The sequence below is a fragment of the Symsagittifera roscoffensis genome, chromosome 1, assembly GCF_963678635.1.
Source record: "Symsagittifera roscoffensis chromosome 1, txSymRosc1.1, whole genome shotgun sequence".
NCBI classification, from domain to species: domain Eukaryota; kingdom Metazoa; phylum Xenacoelomorpha; order Acoela; family Convolutidae; genus Symsagittifera; species Symsagittifera roscoffensis.
The window spans coordinates 40,215,718-40,237,234 of record NC_087062.1 but is presented as its reverse complement, the minus strand read 5'-3'; the positions used below and the strand labels follow the sequence as shown (position 1 = coordinate 40,237,234).

General features: G+C 36.4%; 4 protein-coding genes across 4 annotated transcripts in view; 2 read left to right on the top strand and 2 right to left on the bottom strand.

Annotated features, from left to right (window-relative positions):
* Nucleotides 1–7,872, top strand: part of LOC134844247 (malate dehydrogenase, cytoplasmic-like) — a 37,385-nt gene extending 29,513 nt beyond the window's left edge. Inside the window, exons 4-7 of the mRNA XM_063860840.1 lie at nt 3,990–4,112; nt 4,808–5,017; nt 6,953–7,147; nt 7,427–7,872. Of these exons, the coding sequence (XP_063716910.1) occupies nt 3,990–4,112; nt 4,808–5,017; nt 6,953–7,147; nt 7,427–7,519 (621 nt within the window). The 3' untranslated portion in view covers nt 7,520–7,872. The remainder of the gene's footprint in view (nt 1–3,989; nt 4,113–4,807; nt 5,018–6,952; nt 7,148–7,426) is intronic.
* LOC134844256 (DNA polymerase delta catalytic subunit-like) overlaps nt 1–21,517 on the bottom strand; it is a 471,945-nt gene that overhangs the window by 164,988 nt on the left and 285,440 nt on the right. The gene's annotated exons all lie outside the window — the stretch shown is intronic.
* The window catches only part of LOC134844317 (large ribosomal subunit protein eL32-like), a 386,626-nt gene that overhangs the window by 79,673 nt on the left and 285,436 nt on the right, over nt 1–21,517 (bottom strand). The gene's annotated exons all lie outside the window — the stretch shown is intronic.
* Nucleotides 12,911–19,890, top strand: LOC134844238 (uncharacterized). The gene is made up of 10 exons (XM_063860827.1): nt 12,911–13,109; nt 13,409–13,558; nt 13,968–14,108; nt 14,421–14,441; nt 16,462–16,758; nt 17,095–17,256; nt 18,131–18,316; nt 18,474–18,659; nt 18,999–19,139; nt 19,390–19,890. The coding sequence occupies exons 1-10, from the start codon at nt 13,058–13,060 to the stop codon at nt 19,470–19,472; spliced, it is 1,419 nt and encodes a 472-aa protein (XP_063716897.1). The 5' UTR covers nt 12,911–13,057; the 3' UTR covers nt 19,473–19,890.

The following is a 21,517-nucleotide window of genomic DNA, read 5'->3' as shown; positions in this document are numbered from 1 at the left end:
GTCATCAAGCATCCATCAAACCATTTTTCTATCGATCGAGGCCGTTTCCTGTCTAGCCATCTGGCCATCCACCATCTGTGTATCCATCAATTCATCATATGTTCCATCTATCAAGCCTTCCATCCATCTAGCTGACCGTCGTCCCTCGAAGCAACCATCCATCCGTCACTATAGCTATTCAACCTCCAAGCCAGCCATGCAACCGTTCATCTATCCATCCATACATCAAGCCATATATCATCAATCCATCCAATTCGAAGGCTTTTCTTTTCCCTTCCGTAACAAAGGGAGCTTTTTTGATGGTGTATATATATTGCAATTTATTCAAATTAAAAAGCACAATAAGTTTAATTTCGTAGATAGATTATTGCAAGTGTATTTAAAAAAAAAAATTTCCGACCTAAGTTTAACATAGTGCTGAAAAGTTTTGTGCAAAGTTGATGCATTAATTGCACAGCAAATGATATAGTTTGGTTTTTTTCATCAAATCGCAGTCTTTGCCACCTCAAAGCCATGAAGCTTTTTGAAGATATGATTTTCTTTTCCATTCTGTTTTTTATAACTCAAGCAAGCGCTAGTAGCTTAATACGAGTCTATATTGTTTTGTTTTAAATTCAAGGAAGAGCTTCTAGCTTAATACGAGTTTTATATATTAACACTTGCGAGCTTAGTGTATAAGTTGAACTCAACTTTTTTTCAACCTAATTCGCAAATAAAAATTCTCATTTGTTTCTTTAATCAAGATCTGTAGCATTGGAAATTTCCTTGTATCTGTTCTCTATTTTATTTTGATTGGTTTTTACAGATCGTTAAACGTCCTTGGCCGAGAGGTAAGCTTGTGAGGCTCTAATTCTTGACCTCGCAGATTTGAATCCGACATCTATCAAAAGTTTTACTAATTTGAAGCTTATTTCTACTGTTTCTTATTTCCCTTTATGGAGCTGCTTTTTGTTGTCTTTTCTTGATAGTGTTTGGGTCACATGCGTGCGTCACGTATCTCGTCATCGCTAAGCCAATTCAGCGTATAGTTTTGCATGTTTAGGCAAAGAATTTTTAAACATGGAAAAGTCTATAATGTTGCGAAGCTTAAGAAATATTGCGATTTTCCGGTTCATGATTGCAAGGCATGGCGCAGCTAAAGGCAAAGCAGCGCAAGGCAAAGCAGGGCAGCACAAAGGTATAAAATGCATTGCATTGCAGAACCACGATGGCATGGCAGGTCAGCGCAAGCTAGTGCAAGATGAGGTTGAACAGCGCAAGGAAGCTTGGTAATGGATAGACAGATGAATCCAGCCAGACAGTTATCCATCGATCTATCCATCCAACCATTCCTTCAGCCATCTAACTTGCTATTTATCCACCCAATCCGCCATTTGTCCAGTTATTCATGCATCTATTTATTCATTCATCCATCTAGCCATGCATTCATCCAACCAGCCATCTATCCATCCTACCAGCCATTCATTCGTCTAACCAGCCATTTTTTTATTCAACCAGCCAGCTTCTTCTAAGCCATCCAATCAGCTATCTATCTTTCCATCTATTCATACAGCCATCTATCCACCCATCGAGGCATCTAACCATCCATGCACCTAATCATCGGTGATCAATCCATGAATCTAGTCATCGGTCATCAATCCATGCGTCTAGTCATTGGTCATCAAGCATCCATCAAACCATTTTTCTATCGATCGAGGCCGTTTCCTGTCTAGCCATCTGGCCATCCACCATCTGTGTATCCATCAATTCATCATATGTTCCATCTATCAAGCCTTCCATCCATCTAGCTGACCGTCGTCCCTCGAAGCAACCATCCATCCGTCACTATAGCTATTCAACCTCCAAGCCAGCCATGCAACCGTTCATCTATCCATCCATACATCAAGCCATATATCATCAATCCATCCAATTCGAAGGCTTTTCTTTTCCCTTCCGTAACAAAGGGAGCTTTTTTGATGGTGTATATATATTGCAATTTATTCAAATTAAAAAGCACAATAAGTTTAATTTCGTAGATAGATTATTGCAAGTGTATTTAAAAAAAAAAATTTCCGACCTAAGTTTAACATAGTGCTGAAAAGTTTTGTGCAAAGTTGATGCATTAATTGCACAGCAAATGATATAGTTTGGTTTTTTTCATCAAATCGCAGTCTTTGCCACCTCAAAGCCATGAAGCTTTTTGAAGATATGATTTTCTTTTCCATTCTGTTTTTTATAACTCAAGCAAGCGCTAGTAGCTTAATACGAGTCTATATTGTTTTGTTTTAAATTCAAGGAAGAGCTTCTAGCTTAATACGAGTTTTATATATTAACACTTGCGAGCTTAGTGTATAAGTTGAACTCAACTTTTTTTCAACCTAATTCGCAAATAAAAATTCTCATTTGTTTCTTTAATCAAGATCTGTAGCATTGGAAATTTCCTTGTATCTGTTCTCTATTTTATTTTGATTGGTTTTTACAGATCGTTAAACGTCCTTGGCCGAGAGGTAAGCTTGTGAGGCTCTAATTCTTGACCTCGCAGATTTGAATCCGACATCTATCAAAAGTTTTACTAATTTGAAGCTTATTTCTACTTTTTCTCATTTCCCTTTATGGAGCTGCTTTTTGTTTTCTTTTATTGATAGTGTTTGGGTCATATGCGTCCGTCACGTATCTCGCCATGGTTAAGCCAATTCAACGTATAATTTTGCATATTTAGGCAAAGAATTTTTAAACATGAAAAAGTCTAATGTTGCAATGCTTAAGAAACATTGCGATTTTCCGGTTCATGATTGCAAGGCATGGCACAGCTTAAAGCAAAGCAGGGCAGTACAATGCAAGACAAGGCAGTGCATTGCATGACTACGATGGGACGGCATGGCAGGTCAGCGCAAGCTAGTGTAAGATGAGGCAGAACAGCACAAGGAAGCTACGATAATGGATGGATAGATGAATCCAGCCAGACAGTTATCCAATTATCCATCGATCGATCTATCCAACCATTCATTCAACCATCTAACCTGCCATTTATTCACCCAATCCGACATTTATTCATCCAGTTATTCATTCATCTATCTAGTTATTCATTCATCCATCTATTCATCCAACCAGCCATCTATCCATCCTGCCAGCCATTCATCCGCCTAACTAGCCTTTTTTTATCCAACCAGCCAGCTTCTTCTAAGCCAAATTTATACGTATACTATATAACATACTATATAACATATATTTACTACCAAGGGGAGTGTGGTACAGCACATATTGCATGTGCAGTAATCATGTTAACCTCGCTGCACACTAACCTTGGAACGCATATCGGTATCTGTAGTTATATATATTGTTATTAATCTTAAGTCAAGGTCATGCAGTGTTGATCGCTGTTTAGACTTTAGTTGTTAAGCTCTGCGTACGATGATACGTCTAACTGAGCTGGTTCACGGAACCGCATATTGCTAGAGAAAACAAAGTTTCAGATAAAACTAAACTCTTGAAAATATATCATTTTCAACTGAGCTTACAGCATTACATTACCCTACCACACAGTGACAAGAAAAACTGTTGTTGTTTTTGGTCTAACTTCGAGGACTAAATTTGGACTAAATTTGGTTTTAAATGTCACATTAGGATATTTTGCGATTATGTAGCGCTACTTCTCTTCACTTATTAGGTCCTCTCGAGATTTGTTATTTTTTGTTTCTTTATTTTTAATGTTTTGCTTAATGTCTGTCAAAATCCTACGAAATTGAGGAAGTCATTTTTTTCGAATAAGTTTTCAGTTTGCAATAATTGTGTTTTGTATGTTTCGCCTCCTTGTGAAATTTGAAGTGTTTATTGGTTATTGTTTTTTCTTGGCTTATAGAAGAGTTAGGTTATAAATTTAGTATAGATTCGAAGAATTCAGAGGCACATGTTAATTTTTTGCTTTTTTGAAAACAATTATGAACCATTGATGATTTTGATGATATATTTAGTTAGATTTTCGTGAAATTTATTATATGAATAATTATCAGGTTCTAGTAGTGGGCAACCCTGCCAACACCAACGCCCTGATCTGCTCCACTTATGCGCCCTCCATCCCTAAGGAGAACATCACAGCAATGACACGGCTGGACCAAAACCGAGCGACAGGCCAGGTCAGTAATTCTTGATTAAACCTTGAAAATATTCCTCGGTTTGATAGTTCAAATACCACCAGGATTGTCCTCTGGTTATGCAGTATTTGTCAGTCTTAGGTATTTGTTATCTTTGTAATCTGTCAACGAGGGTGTGTTTTGACTCAAGTTAAAATTAGCTTAGCTAGATTAAGATATAATAATGTTATCAAACTGAAGCTCGAATTTTAAATGGTTAAAATTGAAGTTGAATATGAGAAAACCATGCTCATTCGTGTCACTGAAAGCAATGAATGGTCTTAGTTATCAAATCCAAATCTCCTACTTTAACATTGCAATTGTGTGCGTAAATACGTTTTGGCAGTCTTGAAGTTTGGTTCGGCGGCAATTCGTTTCAAGCGACAACTCTTAACTGGTCGCAGTTCGTAATTCTATAAAAGGCGACAATTCGTAACAACCGACTATTCGTGCCCTGCGGAATTTTGTATGAATGTTGTTTGATGACCAGCAATTCAAATAAACAACAAAATAGAATGCAAGGAAATCGAAGTTAACAAAGGTACGATTAATCGCTTATAGCAAATTGTCGCCATTTACGAATCTTCACCTGATACGAATTGTCGCCTCACGTTTAGTTTAGCCTCTAAAAGCACTCAGAATCAAATTAGGTTTTGAGATGTTTTCGCGATAGTTAAAATTTGAGTTTTGTTGTTCAGGTAGCGGCTAAAATTGGCGTGACATGTGACTCTGTCAAAAACATGATCATCTGGGGCAACCACTCGGGAACCCAGTTCCCTGACGCCGCGCACGCCACGGCAACAGTCAACGGGGAGTCGATGTCTGTCTACAAGGCAGTCAATGACGACAACTACCTCAAAACTGACTTCGTATCTACAATTCAGCAGAGAGGAGCTGCGGTCATTAAGGTAGGTTTGGTTTACAGTCAGTGGCGAGAAAAGTCGGGAAAATGTGCAAAAAGAGACAATGAAATTGATCAGCTCTCCTGGTAATTGCTTAAAATGGGTGACATTTTTTCAGCTAAGTTTTTTCTTTTTACTTTGCTGTAAACTAACTAAAGGATCTTGTTAACTATCCCCCCTTTTGCACTTTGTTAACTATTCCCCCCTCCCTATGCATTATTATTTTTGACAACCATTTCTGTATAAAATATGCATTTCAAAAATGTCAACAATTAAGTGGGTTTTCATTTTCGCGCATTAGTTTTTGTTTTACTCACGATTATATAATCCCCACGTAAAATTTTTTAAGTATATATATTTTCTGAAAATTGTTTTTAAGCCATTGAAAATGTGGCTGCCAAAGTTGAATTTCTGAAAATCGAAATAAGGGGAGGAAATAGTTAACAAGATCCCTAACTAAAATTCATAATGCAGCTCAACCTAAATCGCAAATATTGTTACGATGCAAATATTGTTGCGATAAAATGTGTTCATTTTGATCAATCCTTAGCATTGAGCTATTAAGTACAGCCAATGTTAAAGATTTTAACACAGACTATTATTGTTCCGACTTTCGTGACGAAAGTAACGGAGTATTTGTGCTCGGGGTGGTTTTTTTCAGACAAACTTCGACTTTTTAACGAGCCATTTCCGATCGGATTTTTTTTATATCATTCAAAAAATATTGTTGTCCTGAGCTTGAATTTGGAAAGATATTTTACCTGTGATTATTTTTCGTAAAGTTATGGGAGTTTAAAAATTTGGGACAATTAACGCGCGATATTTTTCGCGCAATTAACGCGTAAACGGAGATTTAATCTGTCAATAGAAACTGTTCCAAATTGGTTGAAGGAAGCTTATTTGCCATTTGGGACAATTAACGCGCGATATTTTTCGCGCAATTAACGCGTAAACGGAGATTTAATCTGTCAATAGAAACTGTTCCAAATTGGTTGAAGGAAGCTTATTTGCCATAATTGATTGATTTGTTACCAGGAGCGAAATTTATCCTTTTGTAGTTAATATGGCGTGTGGGGAGACGATTTTCACAAAAAACCTCAAATAGAAAAAAAATTCATTTTATTTTCATTACATATAATTTTTTCATGTTATTACTGCTCCATAGACTGCCCTATAAAATCAGACATGTTAATTGGTAAATATCTTTTTTTATTTCAAAATGACTGGTTCTGCTAATGCGTCATAATGGGCGTGCGTTACTTGAGAAATTTTGAAGACTCAAAGTTTTCGTGTCTGTACAAAACAGTCCCATACAAAACAGTCCATAATACAAAGCAGTCCGGAAAAGTATGAAAATTTACAAAAAACAGTCCGATACAAAACAGTCCGAAACAAAACAGTCCGAAAAATGGTCCCAAGTAAAAATTGTTTTAACAAGCGCGGCAGGCAGAGAATTTTCCGTTGTTCTACAAAAGTAATGAACAAAATAATGACCGCCGCAGTCGCGCCAGCGTGTTACGAACTTGCCAACAGAGGGTATGACTTAATACGAAATTTAGACCCGGTTATCGCGGCGACGCGCGAGCGACCATCGGCGACCTTAAACCGGACTGTTTCGTATTGGACCGTTTTTTCCTCCTACATGATTTTTCGGACTATTTTGTATTGGACTGTTTTGTATGGGACTGTTTTGTATATGCACCAAAGTTTTACTCATTCAGTTTTTCCCAGTAGCGTTATCGTTCATATTTTTGCTTGTGTATGCGAAGTGCAACTTCGCCTCTGTGTTAATACATACTTATCAATTGATCCGTTTCATCCATCAAATTTCGATTGTAATTTAACAGCTATTACTTAGCGAATAAATTGTTATACGAGTTAATTTATGTAAAGTGCGCCTGGTATACGTAAATTTGTAGGTGACTTTTTAAATATCTTAAGGCTCGTAAGCTGAGCAGCGCCATGTCGGCAGCTAAGGCGGCCTGTGATCACATGAGGGACTGGTGGATGGGAACCCCTGAGGGCGAGTATGTGTCCATGGCCGTCTACTCTGCTAAGAACAGTTATGGCATTGATGAGAACCTCATGTTCAGTTTCCCATGCACCGTCAAGGACAAGACTTGGACCATTGTCAGCGTTAGTATTCTGAGCTTGGTTAAACTGAGATCACATGCTGCTAGATCGGAAATTCTTGATAAGTGGTGTTCTATCGGAATTTATCGACTGCCACAGCCTATTTTCAATTCGGGTTTCGTCACTATAAAACCGTATTTCAATTTTAACTGCCATGATCTTACGTTCAAAATTGATATTTAAGCTCAAGTAAAGCAAGTCATTCGAGATGTAAATGAAGCTGAAAAGCACTCAGAACCTTTGCTATAAATTGATTTTCATCTCGTTTATGACTGCGTTTAGGGGCTGACGAACGACTTCACAGCTGAGAAGCTGAAGATCACGGAAGATGAGTTGAAAGGGGAACGTGAGATGGCACTTGGAGCCAGTGTTTGACTTCGCGCTCATCCCGACCCCATAACTAGTTCTAACCCTACACCGAACAAAACTATTAGCCGGCTGTGAAGGTTGTTACCATTTTCAGTTCCTTCCAACAGTCATCAATTAAATGCCTTGCGACTTCTATTGATTTGCAAATTGAATAAAACTCTATATACTTGGGTAACATGGGTTTGAAAGAATTTCCTGCACTTTATAACCAATGATGATGTTTGTACGGGTCTAGTACATAGTTGTGCTGATATGTATTGAAATTTCATTACACTGATAAACTGAACTTAAATTGTACAAAAAACTTAATTTAAATGCCTTTGAAAATGCATTTGAGTTGAATTTACATATTGTATTGATTTTTTTCGCGCGTGTCGAAGCTGAAGTTTTATGTAAGGTTGAAGCAGTTTTGTTCAGTGCTGAATACAAGAAAAGTTTGGGGAAAAGTGTACTCCAAAGAAGCTCGAAGTTTTTATTAAAAGCGTTTCTACTCAAATCAAATGATATTTTTTATTCTGCTGCACAACAGATGACTGGTTGATTAATATGACTGGATACTTTTTGTAACGACTACTCTGGAAGAGTCGGAAGTAATAATGGCGTAGGGTGGGTTTTCGATTCGCACGTTTTCAGGTTGCCTCATAACCCTTTTAGCCTTCATTTCGATTGTTTCGACCTCACAATTTACTGCTACAGGATAGTGTATCTGATGATTAACTTCGAATCTTATTACACAAGCTATGCTGTGATTCAATCCTGAGTGAATTAAGCAACGATAAAATGCATTTTACTTATTTAGGTTGTGTGGGTTTTATAGGTTTTTTTCAGGATTATGTTCACGCTGAATTTAGGAACCAGTTCTAAACTAGTATTTATAGACCAATTATATTTATGATGGAATATCACTTTAAAATATTTATAACTTATCAATCATATTCCATCTCTAACATTTACACTTATTTGTAAGTGCTGAAACTACTTGTAGTTTCAGCACCAGAACAATTTAAATAAAACTTAGAATACAGTTGTTCTCCTTCTGGCAACTAACTCGCTTAAACCAGTATAAACTAGATCTATTGAGACTAGGAGATATAAGAGTAAGATTAAGATCGGTATTCGACTAAGAAGAGTTGCACGAATCTATCCGGCCGAAAATAAGATAGCGTGACGAGCAGACGGTGTACCTTATCTGAAATTGCTCTGAGTACAGTCACTAGTACTTAACTCGTTTTATATAGTAGGGTTTGACTTGTGATAATTTTAAGTCCACTTCAAATTCATATTATAAATGGAAATAAACTACGTTATCCAATCAAAAAATTGAAAATGTCGCAAAAAAACGAATTACTTGATAGTTTCATGAATAGATTTTTTTTGGGAAATCAAAAAGGAAAATATAGATCCTGTGTTCTTTAAATGCCCGCTTTTTTTAAACTGAGAATCTTTTTGACTATTTCAGTAGATATGTGCTCCATCCGCTTAGTGAAAGCTCATACAATGCCGTCGAGTTTTGGAAGTCAGGAATTGAGGCAGGATGGCACTGACCAAGTCTAGCGCCGCTTTTTGCATTTTAAAGCTTGTTTTTGATACTTAAAAAAAACCGACTTGCAGCCCCGTCATTGCGTCTTTTGATTGATCCGCTCGCCAGAACAATAGACATGTTATCGGGAATAAGTCTTTTTCCTGTAATAATTTTTCCCACAAATCTGAAAGAAATGGGACTTGCTCTATTAGGGGTCCTAAACAACTCCCAGACACATTCCCTCTTGGTCTAGGTGGAACCTTAGGTCTTTACCGATATGTATGAAATGGAGAAGTTTTTGCTACAGCTTGTCAGATGATTGTTTGTCTGCTTATTTTTGCTAGACTTTTTTTCCGCAAAGCATGGAGTTTTCTCGTTCATAAAACTTTTGATATAATTGAAAATTGTTCTGTATTTTGCATTGTTACCAAATATGATTTGGGATAAGTTTCTTTTTAGTTTCGTTTTTTTATAGCTCTAAATGTATCGGCCTATTTCATATTGCCTTAATCACATTCTATTTCATTTTCAAATTTTTTAAAGACAACTATTTTTTAATCGCAGTTTTGTTTTGATTCAGCGAGCGTCAACCAAAGTATTGTCGGCTAAGTTGCCTCTCGGTTAATAATACTGAACGCTCAAATAACGCTTTTGTCAGCTTCTCTCGGTATTTTTGATAATGAAGTTGTACATCAGTCGAGACAAATGAAATATTTTAAGACGTGATTTTCGTATTTTTCAAAGTAGTTTCTTTCAATGCTGTGCTTGCCTGTTTTGCAAGTCATGCAAAGCTCTGCGTCGCCTGTGCGTCTTGAGCTCGTTTCTTGAAGTGTTTGTTACACAATCACTAACTTTAACTCTAGCAACAGCGAATTAATTAAAGACTAAATCTTCGGAAAGCTTAGTATTTTTTGCGTTTTTTTTCAGGAAAAAAAATAGGATTCATGTCATGCTGATTTTTTTTTGTATAGCACTCAGCGACTCTTATTTCTCGAGTTTTCTTAATTTTGGCTGCTCCAAAATAAGCTTACGGGGGCTTAATATGTATTAAATTGAGGTCCTTCGACTCAATGCTTGTTTTTTATTGGGATGTATAATAATAGCGCATACAAGAACAAGAAAACAAAAAAATTCTTAATTTTTTAAGATATTTTGTCGGCGGAACTCAAATAAATTTCCGAGAATTTTATTGATAAATTTTGGTGGATGCTTTGCCGTTTTTACTCAAGAAAATAATTAGTTTGAAGTTGTTTACCCTTGCGAGAAGCAAGTGTGTTGGAACTGGGTAGTTTTTCCCGAAGATTTTGCTTGTGAAGTTTGCGCGTGTTTTTTTACTTCATAAATTCAAAATCCATCAGCTATCCAGCGCATCAGCATCAGTGTAAAGGTAAGACACCTGCGTGATACGTGAATCCGGCAGGGGATTTTTTTTGCAAAATAGAGTTCACGGACTCGGACTCTTCATTCGAAATCAGTTCAAGCAAGTGACGTCCGAAGTTTTCCTATATTTGGCTAGTGTAGGTAACTGAGGTCCATGATTTAGTATAATATCAATTTGTTTTTTTTTTCGCGCTGAAGGTTTCTTCGGTTTAAATGGTGTCCGCCTTTGTTGCATCGGTCTAGCTGCCTCATTTTTTGTTTTCTGGACGCTTTTTTAAGTCTATCTGCTGAAATTTTTCTGTGCTTGGGTTTTTTGGATGCAGAAATTGTAACTTTTTGATCGCAATCGATTAAATGAGCTAATTTTTTCATGTTTTTTTGTTTTGTTATTTTGATAGATGATGAATGAGGTTTGAGTTATAGATTATATCCCAAAATTTCGAATGCCCTAAGTCATATAATTTTTAAAAAGATTTTTCGAAGGATCGGCGAACAGTTATAAGAATTTCCCAAAGTAACCGCATATTCAGTTACGTAACTATTTTCTTACATTACGATAAAAGTAGAATTGCCTGCCAACCAGCTGCGACTAAAAGTACACCCATTTAATTACCCTTGCGATACGCAAGGGTATTGCAATCGGGAACTAGACTTTTTTCGTCCACAAGATCTGCACTTCTAGAGGATGTTCACTTCTTGAGGAAGATGCCTAAGTAGTATCTTTCGCTGGACGATACTTAAGTAGTAGTTAGTTTAAAACCGTTTTAGGCAGTAATTGTCTTTTAAAAAAAATTTTCAATTTTTTTTTCGTGTTCGTGGCTTTCGTCCTAGTTTCTGTCGGTTCTTTTTCCGTTTTTTAAACGCAATTTTTTTATCTGGTTAAGTTTTTACTGGTTTATTTTTTAAATTTCGGGTTTTGTTCCAATTTAAACAGTTTTTACTTAAACTAGAACTTCGCAAATTTGTAAATTTACCATGTCTGATTTTGAGTTTTTTTATTTTCGTTTTTTTTAAATATTCAAACAGTTTCAGTTTACATTGTATCGACGTAGTCATTTTTTTTGCGTATTTTCGAGAGCAAAAGATATCCGTTTGGGATATTGTGTTTCAGTTAGGATGGGTCGTAAAAACTTTTAATTTTTATGAGATTTTTTATGACAACAGTTTTGTTTTCGGCTCAACAGTTTTCGATCCAAAGTTTGTCTCCTTTGTTGGCGCTCGGTAAACTTTTTCCATTTATGAAGGCCTGTTTATGAACCTCATCCGACTTCCGTTGCTTCTTCCTCTCCCGATTCCCAGCATCCGATAAGTAAAACTGTTTTAAATTATGTAGCTGAACAGTCTTTGAAAAACACTATAAATAATAATTTTTAATAACAATTTTTGGACAGGTGTAAATCAAAATGCCAAGATTTTTTTTAATTGCAGACATTCTTTAAAAACAAACTAAGACGAAAAAAGTTGAAACTGATCAAGCATTTTCAGACGTTTCAGCTATGATTTTCATTCTAATGTCGTTGTTCGTCGAGTGTTAAACTTTAAATTTTTAACAACGACATGATTACCATTTAAATTTTTAATGAATAGTGATTACTCTTGAAATCTAGTTGGCTGAAAAGTACGTTATGACAGCAAATTCAGTAACTAATTTTGTTTTGCAGTCTTTCATACAAAAAAAATTAACCATTCATAGACGCGGCAATTTTCAAAGAAGCAATTTTCAAACTTGGCAGCTTCTGCTGAATTTTTTGTTCGCACTACCCCCATAAAAGATGAGAAGGTAGATTCTTTCACGCAGAAGCAGTTGTCGCAGAGAATGTTTATGAGGCATCGAAGGTGATATCATATTAAAGCCCTTTCCTTCGTTTTTCGGGTTCCAGAAAGAACTTAAAAAAATTGTCTGTCCAGAATTTTTCGGTTTTCAAGAACAGCATTCACAACTAAGAGTTCAAAACATGACGCTCCCAGTCTTTCTTGAGCTTTAAGCTATTTTCATTGAGTTCGACAGCTTATTATCTTTTAGTTTTCACATTGACCTATGAAAACATTCGAAAAAATAATTTAAATTTTTTTTTCAAAGACTACAAGAGTCGGAAGAATATGTACTATTACATAGCGACCTGTTACCCCTGTTGTTACATATATATATTTTTTGTCGGAAATATTGCGCAAGTATTGCATACTTTGTATTTTGTTTCATTTTTGCTCCTTGAACAAAATGATTTGGTCTTCGTTTTTGTTTTCATGACATGCTATGTGGGTTATCCTTGTTGATTTTTGTTTGCATCTGGTTTGTTTGTTTTTATTTATCTTGGATGCCATTATAACCAACAATTGAGAAGCAGCGGAGCGATAAGACTTTTTTCTGATTTTTTCAAAATCACCTGTTGTTGTGGTTCGAAACATATCGATAGCAAAATATATTTACATTTTGGTGTTTCGATTTTTACAACCGGTTGCTATAGTGTCGAATTTTCTTTTGTTTTAAATAAAAGCCAAACTGTCGTTAAACTCATCCTAGCGAGGTTAAATTGTCATCTAAATCTGGAAAAAAACAACTGTTTTCAATTTTAACATTGGTTTTCTTTGGCGCGGTTGCATTATTCTCAATTTAGAACCTAGCAATTGAGATTGGTTTCGAAATGGAAAATTTGCTGTCCATATTAGTTATTTCATTGTTGGCCTTATTCAAAGGTAAGAGTTTTGGCTAAATCAATGATAAATGATAAGGACCTGAAATCTATGATTTCAAATCTTGATTAATAATTGGAACAGTTTTCCCTATTTGAAAAAAAGAATAAGACGCTAAAATATCAAAAGAAACAATTTTTGTCTCGATCCGAGAATCTAAAAATTAAATTGTCAAGGTAATTTTTTTTTTATAAATCTGAAGTTCTTTAATCAAATTATCAATTGGTTTTAAAAGGAGTGAGTTGTCAACATATATCATAGGTGCAAGACAAATTATTTAGAAGACTTTGTTTTCTTTCCAGGTAGCAATGGTCTGAATTGTCTGCAGCAGACAACAGCCCAGTGTAGCGAGTGGGGTTGTGCCAATGTCAATTCAACGGACTTCACAGCCACTGCTTGCGGGACATTAACGAACGACAGATGCAACACACAGCGCAACTACCAGACTAATGGTACGATTATTATAAGAACTACACTGCTGATCTAAAATATCCTGTCACACTGGGGAAAAAACAGAAATTTTAAATGCGTTTTTTTCTTCAAATTTTGTCAATTGCTAACAAGAAATTAGAAAAAAGAGCTGTCGACAAGAACATGAAATTTATTTGAAATTTCTTGCAGACATTGTTTTTCAGCTGAATTTTTTGGCTGGATATCTTTCACTAAAGGTTCTTTGATGTCTTTCACTGCCCTTTAACGGTGCAAAATGCACTAAATTATCTAAGCGATCCAAGTTTTGATAAATTGTGTGCATTGGCGCCAAATACTTTTGAAACGATGTCGCAAGAATGGATGCAGTAAAAATGGCAAAAGCAGAAATGGAACTGTAAAAGTTTACCACCAGAGTTTTGATGTATGTAGCTCAGAACACAGTGGATGTGTACAGTACCCTGACTGAGTGTGCGGATATTGACAAGACTGGCTACTACTGTGACTTCAGCCAGAGAGACGCGGCACAGTGTGACCTCTACTGCACCACAGACAACTGCAACGACCCTTACCGTTAGTTACTACAGAATTACTACTTCAGTCTGATTGAAATCTTTTTGAAAAAAAATGTCCACATGCAGCTTAGATATGATCGCGCATGTATTTCACAGGAAAACTACAGCGTATAAACTATTTAGGTGGTGACGGAATTTCAATGTTGGCTCCTAAAAACCTACATGATATGTATTTTTTTGTAAGCAATTATTCCAATTTATTCCAGAAAAAATATATATTTGTAAGCGAGAGTAAATTTTCTCCAAAATGACCAGAATCAATCTATATGATAGTTTTTGCGACTAATGTGGAAAATTTTGAATGTTTCAGAGCACACCATAACTACAATCAGTAAGTACAAAAACCATCGTTCATTTCAAATTGTAGTCTATAAAGCAAATACACGGCGTTGGCCATAAAAAAAACAATATTTGAATCTCTGGGCGATTCTTTTCTTCTTAGATTGTAAAATTGGGCTTCTTAAGATCGTCCAGTGAGTGATTTTTTTGAGAAATTAAGGCTTTCAAAGTTAAGTTTTGAAAACGCAAAACTGATGTCGGAAAAATGGCCACCCTTGGAGCTCACTATTCCTTTTCTGCATTTATCAATCATTGTTAGCTTTGCAATTGAAAATCATCAAGTGTCAACTTGTTTATAAGGTACCATTTTAGTTCAATAAAGATACTATGCACGCCATTTTATTACGTTAGCGATAAGCAAGTGTTATCAAATCGGAACATAGTCTTTTTGAGGTGAACAACTTGTCTGAGAGAAACATTGAATCTGCTGATAGCGTCATTTATCACAAATTAGAGTTCCTTTTTTTGCACACTAGGCCCTATGTAACGTTTATGCCTGAAGTGACAAAGTTCCTGGGTTTGCATCCGATGAGGACCTTTTTCTGCAAATTCAAAATTTTTCCGTTTCCAAAATAACCAAATGTCAGTCAATCGTTTGTCTCCTTACGTTTTTTAGGGCGCACAGACAATTCAGCCAATTTGAAATTCAGACAATTCAGCCAAAAATACATAGACAATTCAGCCTGAGACAATTCAGCCTGTTTTACAGAAACGCTAGATTCGAAAGAAAAAAAATCAGAATTGGAGTTATTTCTCGTTTTAAGGATAACCGGCTCTAAATGTCGTATAGAGTCCTACCCTCTGTTGGCAAGCTCGCAAAACGTTAGCGCGACTGCGGCGGTCACTATTATTGGCTGAATTGTCTGAATTTCAAATCGGCTGAATAGTCTTTGGCCGAATTGTTTGGACGCGTTTTTTTTAGCTTAGTTGCCACCGCACGTACTTTTTTTTAAAGAATAGAGCAATTAAGCAATTATCACAATAACTGAAAGTAATTTTGATTTGCTTCTGTAAATGGTAATTTCCGAACGCTGATTTTGTATAACTTCTTTTTTTTTCTCGTTTGAAAGTTTTGTTCGGTTTAAATGATTTTGGGTTATAATATATAAGTTAATCACTTGATATTGCATCGTTTGAAGGAAGAAACAGATTTTTTACATTTTTGTTGTTGTCGGATGCAAAATTTTTATCACAAAAGTTATCGGCTGTCGGGCGTTTACGAAAGTTTTGTCGACTTAGTTTCAGCTCGATAAATTTTGGTGAATTCGTTTATAAAGCTGTAGCTTGATATTTTCAGCATGTTGTCCTCGGAGTTTGCTGATATATTTTTTCAGCTTTTAAGTGTTCAAGATTTTTTGACAGGTTTTTTTTTTAATTTTAGAATTTGTTCACACTCAAATTTGATTTTTCGTTGTTTAAGAGTAAGCAAAGTGATTTAAGAGTTCTGTTTTGTTTAAGAGAAAGCAAACTCCGCTATCGGATTATCAGATAGCAAAAGTGTCAAGATCACGAAAAACATGAATGACTTTTAGTTTCAAAAACGGATTTTTTTGCTAAGTTCCCACCGGAATAAAAAAATAACCCGTGAATCCAGTTTACCCTCAATTGGATACCTTGAAAAAAGTGCCAATTATAATTAATTTTTTCTTGAAATTCGAAAGGCATCAAGGTCCCATAATTTTTCTTCGCAAAGTGAAAAATTATCAATTATCGTTTTTTCGATTTCCTTGTTCTTTTACTTTTTTTCCAATTATCTGTTGGCTATGTTTTTTTTTCAAGTATATTTTCGACTTACTGGCTTCCGCTTGTTTTTCTTTCCCCAATGCTATTTTTGTGTGGTATCGCCAGTGGTGCCAAAATTGCGCTTTTCCTCTGAGTGCATTGTGTTTTTAAAATTTCAAGCAGTTTAAAAACATACGATGATTTATTATAAAGTAGAATCATTTCAATTCATGAAATTTTCTCGAGAAATTTTTTTTTACCACCTAGTCCAATATGGCGCCAATTTTCAGACCCCACCTCGTGCGTGCAATGTACAAGTGAGGACGACACCAGTGGCAACTGCTACAGCAGTCCACCCGGCGCCACCACCTGTCAGAACTCCGCCCAACAGTACTGCTCCACGCTACACTCCGTCGTGCTGGATCTGAATGGGGCGGTGTCGCACAACATCGTGTTTCGAGGGTGCTCTCAGTACAACCACTCGGACGGATGCTGGGCCGACACAACCCAGCTGACCAGCAATGTCACAATCGGAACCTCAGTCACTTGCTCCAAGACATGCGACACTGCGGGATGCAACAATGAAGGTTGGTTTTTAAAACTGATCTATGCCCATTTATCGTGCAGAAATCACTCAAAAATAGGGTGAAAATTGTGTTTTTATTACCCTGGCAAATGGAAAGGGCTTTGTTTATATATTTCTGTCTACTTTTGGGCGCTAATTTTGTCCAATTTTATAACATGATTCAAAATCGGTCGAAAAACGTTCTAGTTTAGCGACAATAGTAATCTGAAACTTATAAAAAGAAAGTTTTATGACTGTCCTGGGAAATTTTACTGTGATTTGTGATTAGATCTCCCGAACAATAAATGAGTGTCTCTTACATCGCGTCTTAAGAGCTTAATTGTTTTTCTGTTTGCAGCCCTGCCGCTGAACCTGAAGGGGAGTGGCCTGATCTGCAAGTCATGCAACTCGACCCACGGTGGAGGGTGTGGACCGGCTGACATCAAAGACATGACCTGTCCCGCCGGCAGCAACTACTGCTACACCAAGGTCATATACACAGACGGAGACTACTATAACGGTTAGTGGTGGAGAGGCTCAAAAGTTATGATAGCGAACATGAGTTATGGCTCTAAGTGAAACATACAAATCGGTCAAGCTCGCTGTTCAATAGAGTATTTCGAGTTTTCGACTACACTTTCTGTACCTTATTGGCAATCTTTTCTCAATGTAAATAATGGCAATCGATGAAGTTCAGAATTGACCAATTTACGAGCCGTTCAACCTTTATCACGAAAAACAGCTGTTGTGCGCCTGGTTACATTTTGCATGAATTAGAGTGGTATCCGTTGAATCTTCTTCTTATTAGCTTGAGTATTTTTTCATTCTCTATTACAATTTAAACTTAAAGATAAAAATCTAATTTTATTCAAAAGCTGTTCAAGTACAAATATGAGAGAGTCATTAGGGAAAACTAGTTTTGGTCTTTTTTAACTGCTCGCCTCATGAAATATGAAGAGCAGAATAGCCATCCTAGAAAATAGTGCGATCCAAATTAAACAGAAAAGTCCGAAAACTGAACGTGTTAAAGTCACTATTCTTATAGGTTTTGTTGGACAAGTGGATCAATTTAGGGGGGAGGAAGTTCACTTGGTTAAAAGTAACATTTTTCAGCCAATCAGATTTAAGCGTAATGCATGCAGGCCTTAGGGCTTGAAATAGCCCTGTAATTTTAGGGGAGATTGTTCACATGGGCCGTTTTGTTTTTGAAAGATGTAATAAAAATTATTCAGGAGAGAGTTATACATATACAATGAATTATACATATACAATAAAATATTTGTCTCGCTCAAATAAGTTAATGAAACTGCTTGTACAGAAAAACTCACCAGGAGCCATGCAAAAAGCTATGCCGCTTATCCTATAAAGTCATTGTGTTTTTGTTGTGGCTTTAGAGGAGAACGATGCGACGACGTTCAACCACGAGGTGCAGATCATCTACGAGTTCAGAGGCTGTGGCACCAGTGCAGTCACTTCCCAGTGCACCTCCAACCCAATCACCAGTGATGTGGCAGGGAGCAACCTGGACGTGCACTCGTGCGAGGAGACATGCACTGGACACAAGTGCAACACCGATTGGCGTGAGTAGTCATGATTTTAAATGCCGAGTTGTTGATATTAAATTGGTACATTCCATAATTAGAGTGAAGCTTTATCTATCCTAAGCTTATGCTAATTTTGTTTCTTGCTTATGATAATTTGATATAAAATTTATGAGGTCTTAATGATGTGTTGCAGCCACTCGTCCTCGATGCTCGCAGTGCGATGGCTACTACTGGATGGGAGGCAGTCTCCTCACAGCCGCCTCCAGCAGCTACATCACTCACTGCAAGAACACCCCACCCCCTCCCGAGAAGTGCCCCGACCCCTCCTACAAGTACTGCTACGTCTCTGAGAAGTACATCGCAGATGGCGACAATGACGGTACGTTACACCACCCAAGGTTCTTCACTTTAAATTAACACAATGACCAAAAAAATTATTTTTGAGCCGGCTGTCTGCTTTATTTTCTGTATATTTTGAATGAAATATATTTTTTTCTGCTGTGTTCATTTAATCATTAAATGCACAATGTGGTGATTTTTCTATAGAACTGTCTCTGTGATCAATCAAGGTAACATCTCAAAATATTCAAGTCTTGATTTGAAATCTAAAAATGCGTCGTTATAAGTGTTCAGAATTGGAAATTGTTAATTCAGACCTGATACTTTTGTATATCACTGCGTGTTTACGATTTAATGTCTCTTTCCTTTCTTATTGTAGTGAAGTGGGGCTACTCGACTGAGTTCCACCGGGGCTGTCTTCGGGAGAGTGACTTCAGTGCCTGCAAAGACTACCGCTGGAGGGATGAGAGAGAGGCGCACTACTGCCAGTTCGTATGCCAGGAGGACGACTGCAATCAAGGCTAGTGTTTCATACCTCTTCTCTAGTTTTATGGTTTAATCAATTCGCTTTACATCATAGCTACGCCATAACACGGGCCTCTCATACCCAACATATAGTTTTTTGCATCAATTTATATTTTAAAAAGTTCTAAACAGCGGCTTTTTTTCTAGAAGATGGGTTTTTATCATGTGAAGGGCCTACAAACAATGTATGAAGTAAAATTTGGTCTTTGATTTGATGTTAGTTAACAGACATTTACTTGTTTCAGGATCACCCGCCGCTCACATCGTGTTGTCGGCTGGATCCATTGTCGTGGCGGTGGCCTCGTTCATTTTCACACACCTCAACTAAGCCGGAACTGATAGAACCGAACAGGATGCTTCCGAATGACAAAACCAATATGACGAAGAAGACTCGTACCTTCAGTGATTGTATATTTGGTCAAATCTGATTGGTTTTCGACATGGCTGATTCTGTTAGGTTCACACTTTCCGCCCGAGCTGAAGACTCGATTTTTCCTGCAATTATTTCACAATTAGTTCACTTCCGTTAATTAGAAATTGTATATCATGTTCTGTATATACTGTAATAAATGCATTGGACAAAATTTCATATCGATTGTTCGAATTGTGCATTTAGAACACCTAATGCATAAACATCTGAACTAAAAATCAAAACCATTTATGAATGTAAATAATATGGAAATGCAGCGCCATTCAAATCTAACAAGTGATTGAGAAACTATTTTTGAAATTAAGTTTTCATCGCATTTTTTCAAATTTCTGAGGTCCAGTTATTGCATACGTTTGCGAAAGCAGTGTCTTATAATAGTACTATAGTTTTTTCTGTGAACAATTTTGTAATCTAATGTTTTTAATAAGCAAGCAGATTTTGGTTTATTTCCAGATAAGCAAGCAGACTTTGGCACTTTTGGCTTATTTCCTAGCAAAGGCATTTTTGTAGCATCGATTGCTGTTTTATTGCAGGCTAGTGTTAGCTTACTTCTAAGCGATCGTTGCTTATTTTCGCCTTTTCTTTTTTCCTTGTTTCACTGTTTTTTGAATTTTTTCAGCTAATTTTTACCGTTTTCTCGCGTGGGTTAGCAAAGCTCAGCTTCGCTTTTGTGTTCACCCTTGCAATAAGCAATGGTATTGCAATCGGGTACTAGAATTATTTCCCGTAAATAGTTTTGCTCACTGGACTTATCTGGACTCGTTTCTTGGAAGCCTCTATTAGCAACAAATTTGCCGCTTTAGATATGTTTTGTATTTGGTAGCAATTTAAATTCTCTGCCCTATCCAAAATTTGCTTTTTAGGTTGGTTGTAAGTTTCTTGCAAACTCGATTGGCGTACACTCGCGTTATCAAAATCAGAATGTAGACTTTTTCCGGGTTAACAATTAGCTTAACAAAATCAGGTGAGTAACTTCTGATGCTGCTATGCAGCTGACATGCTCATTTTCATGAAAATTCCAATTTAACTACTGGATGGATTTAAGTAATTACAGGGTAGATTCAAGGGGGATTTTTTTAGAAGTCTTTTAATTTATTAAAGTTTTTTACTAAAACTTGTTAAACTTTCTGTAAACTTTTACTTAAAACTTTTAATTTTTTTAAGTTTTTTTTTTCGAAATCTGTTTTTTTTTCGGTTCAACTGGTGTCTGCTCAAAAATAATCGGTCTTTTTTCCGCTTCGTAAGTGTTGTGCAGTTGATAATTTGCATTTCAAATGTTTTCCATGGCATGTTCGCCTAGAATTCTTGTTTGATGCAAACAGGTATTATGAAATTGTATAGAGTTGGGTTTTTTGAGACGCTTTGCAATTTTTTTCTCAAACCCTTCTTCCAATTTTCAAAAAGTGGTATATATAGAAAGACCGCCTACTTCTTTGTGTGCCTACAGACTCTGGTCTTTTTTTGCTTTAACCCTTTGTGTACAGCCTTCGAGAAAGTCTGTGTGGGGAGTATTTGACCAATATTTTTGATTTTTTTTCGTTTTCTCTAAAACCCACCTACGAAATCTGAGATTTTGATTTATGAACAGAACGGATTCAAAGGAATCGCCTACATGAGCGGCTGCGCCCAAACTTTTTCACTCTTAAACTTATAGCCCTCGGAATAGTCAAATTTTTGATTTTTTTTTACCGTTGTTTGAATCTTATAATTTCTCTCAAAAGTTAAGCTCAATGGAGATAACGGTTCAATGGAAGTAACTGGTAGTGGGAAGATAACCTGCATGAACGATTGCTAATATATTTTTACAGAAAAGAATTCGGAAAAGATAATTTTTTGATTTTTGAGCGTTTTTGTTTTTTAATTTTAGAGTTTTACCGAAAGCTGCTCTCCCATATTTTAGATTTTGGGTACAATACAAAGAACGAGTTGCGAGAAGCTATTCT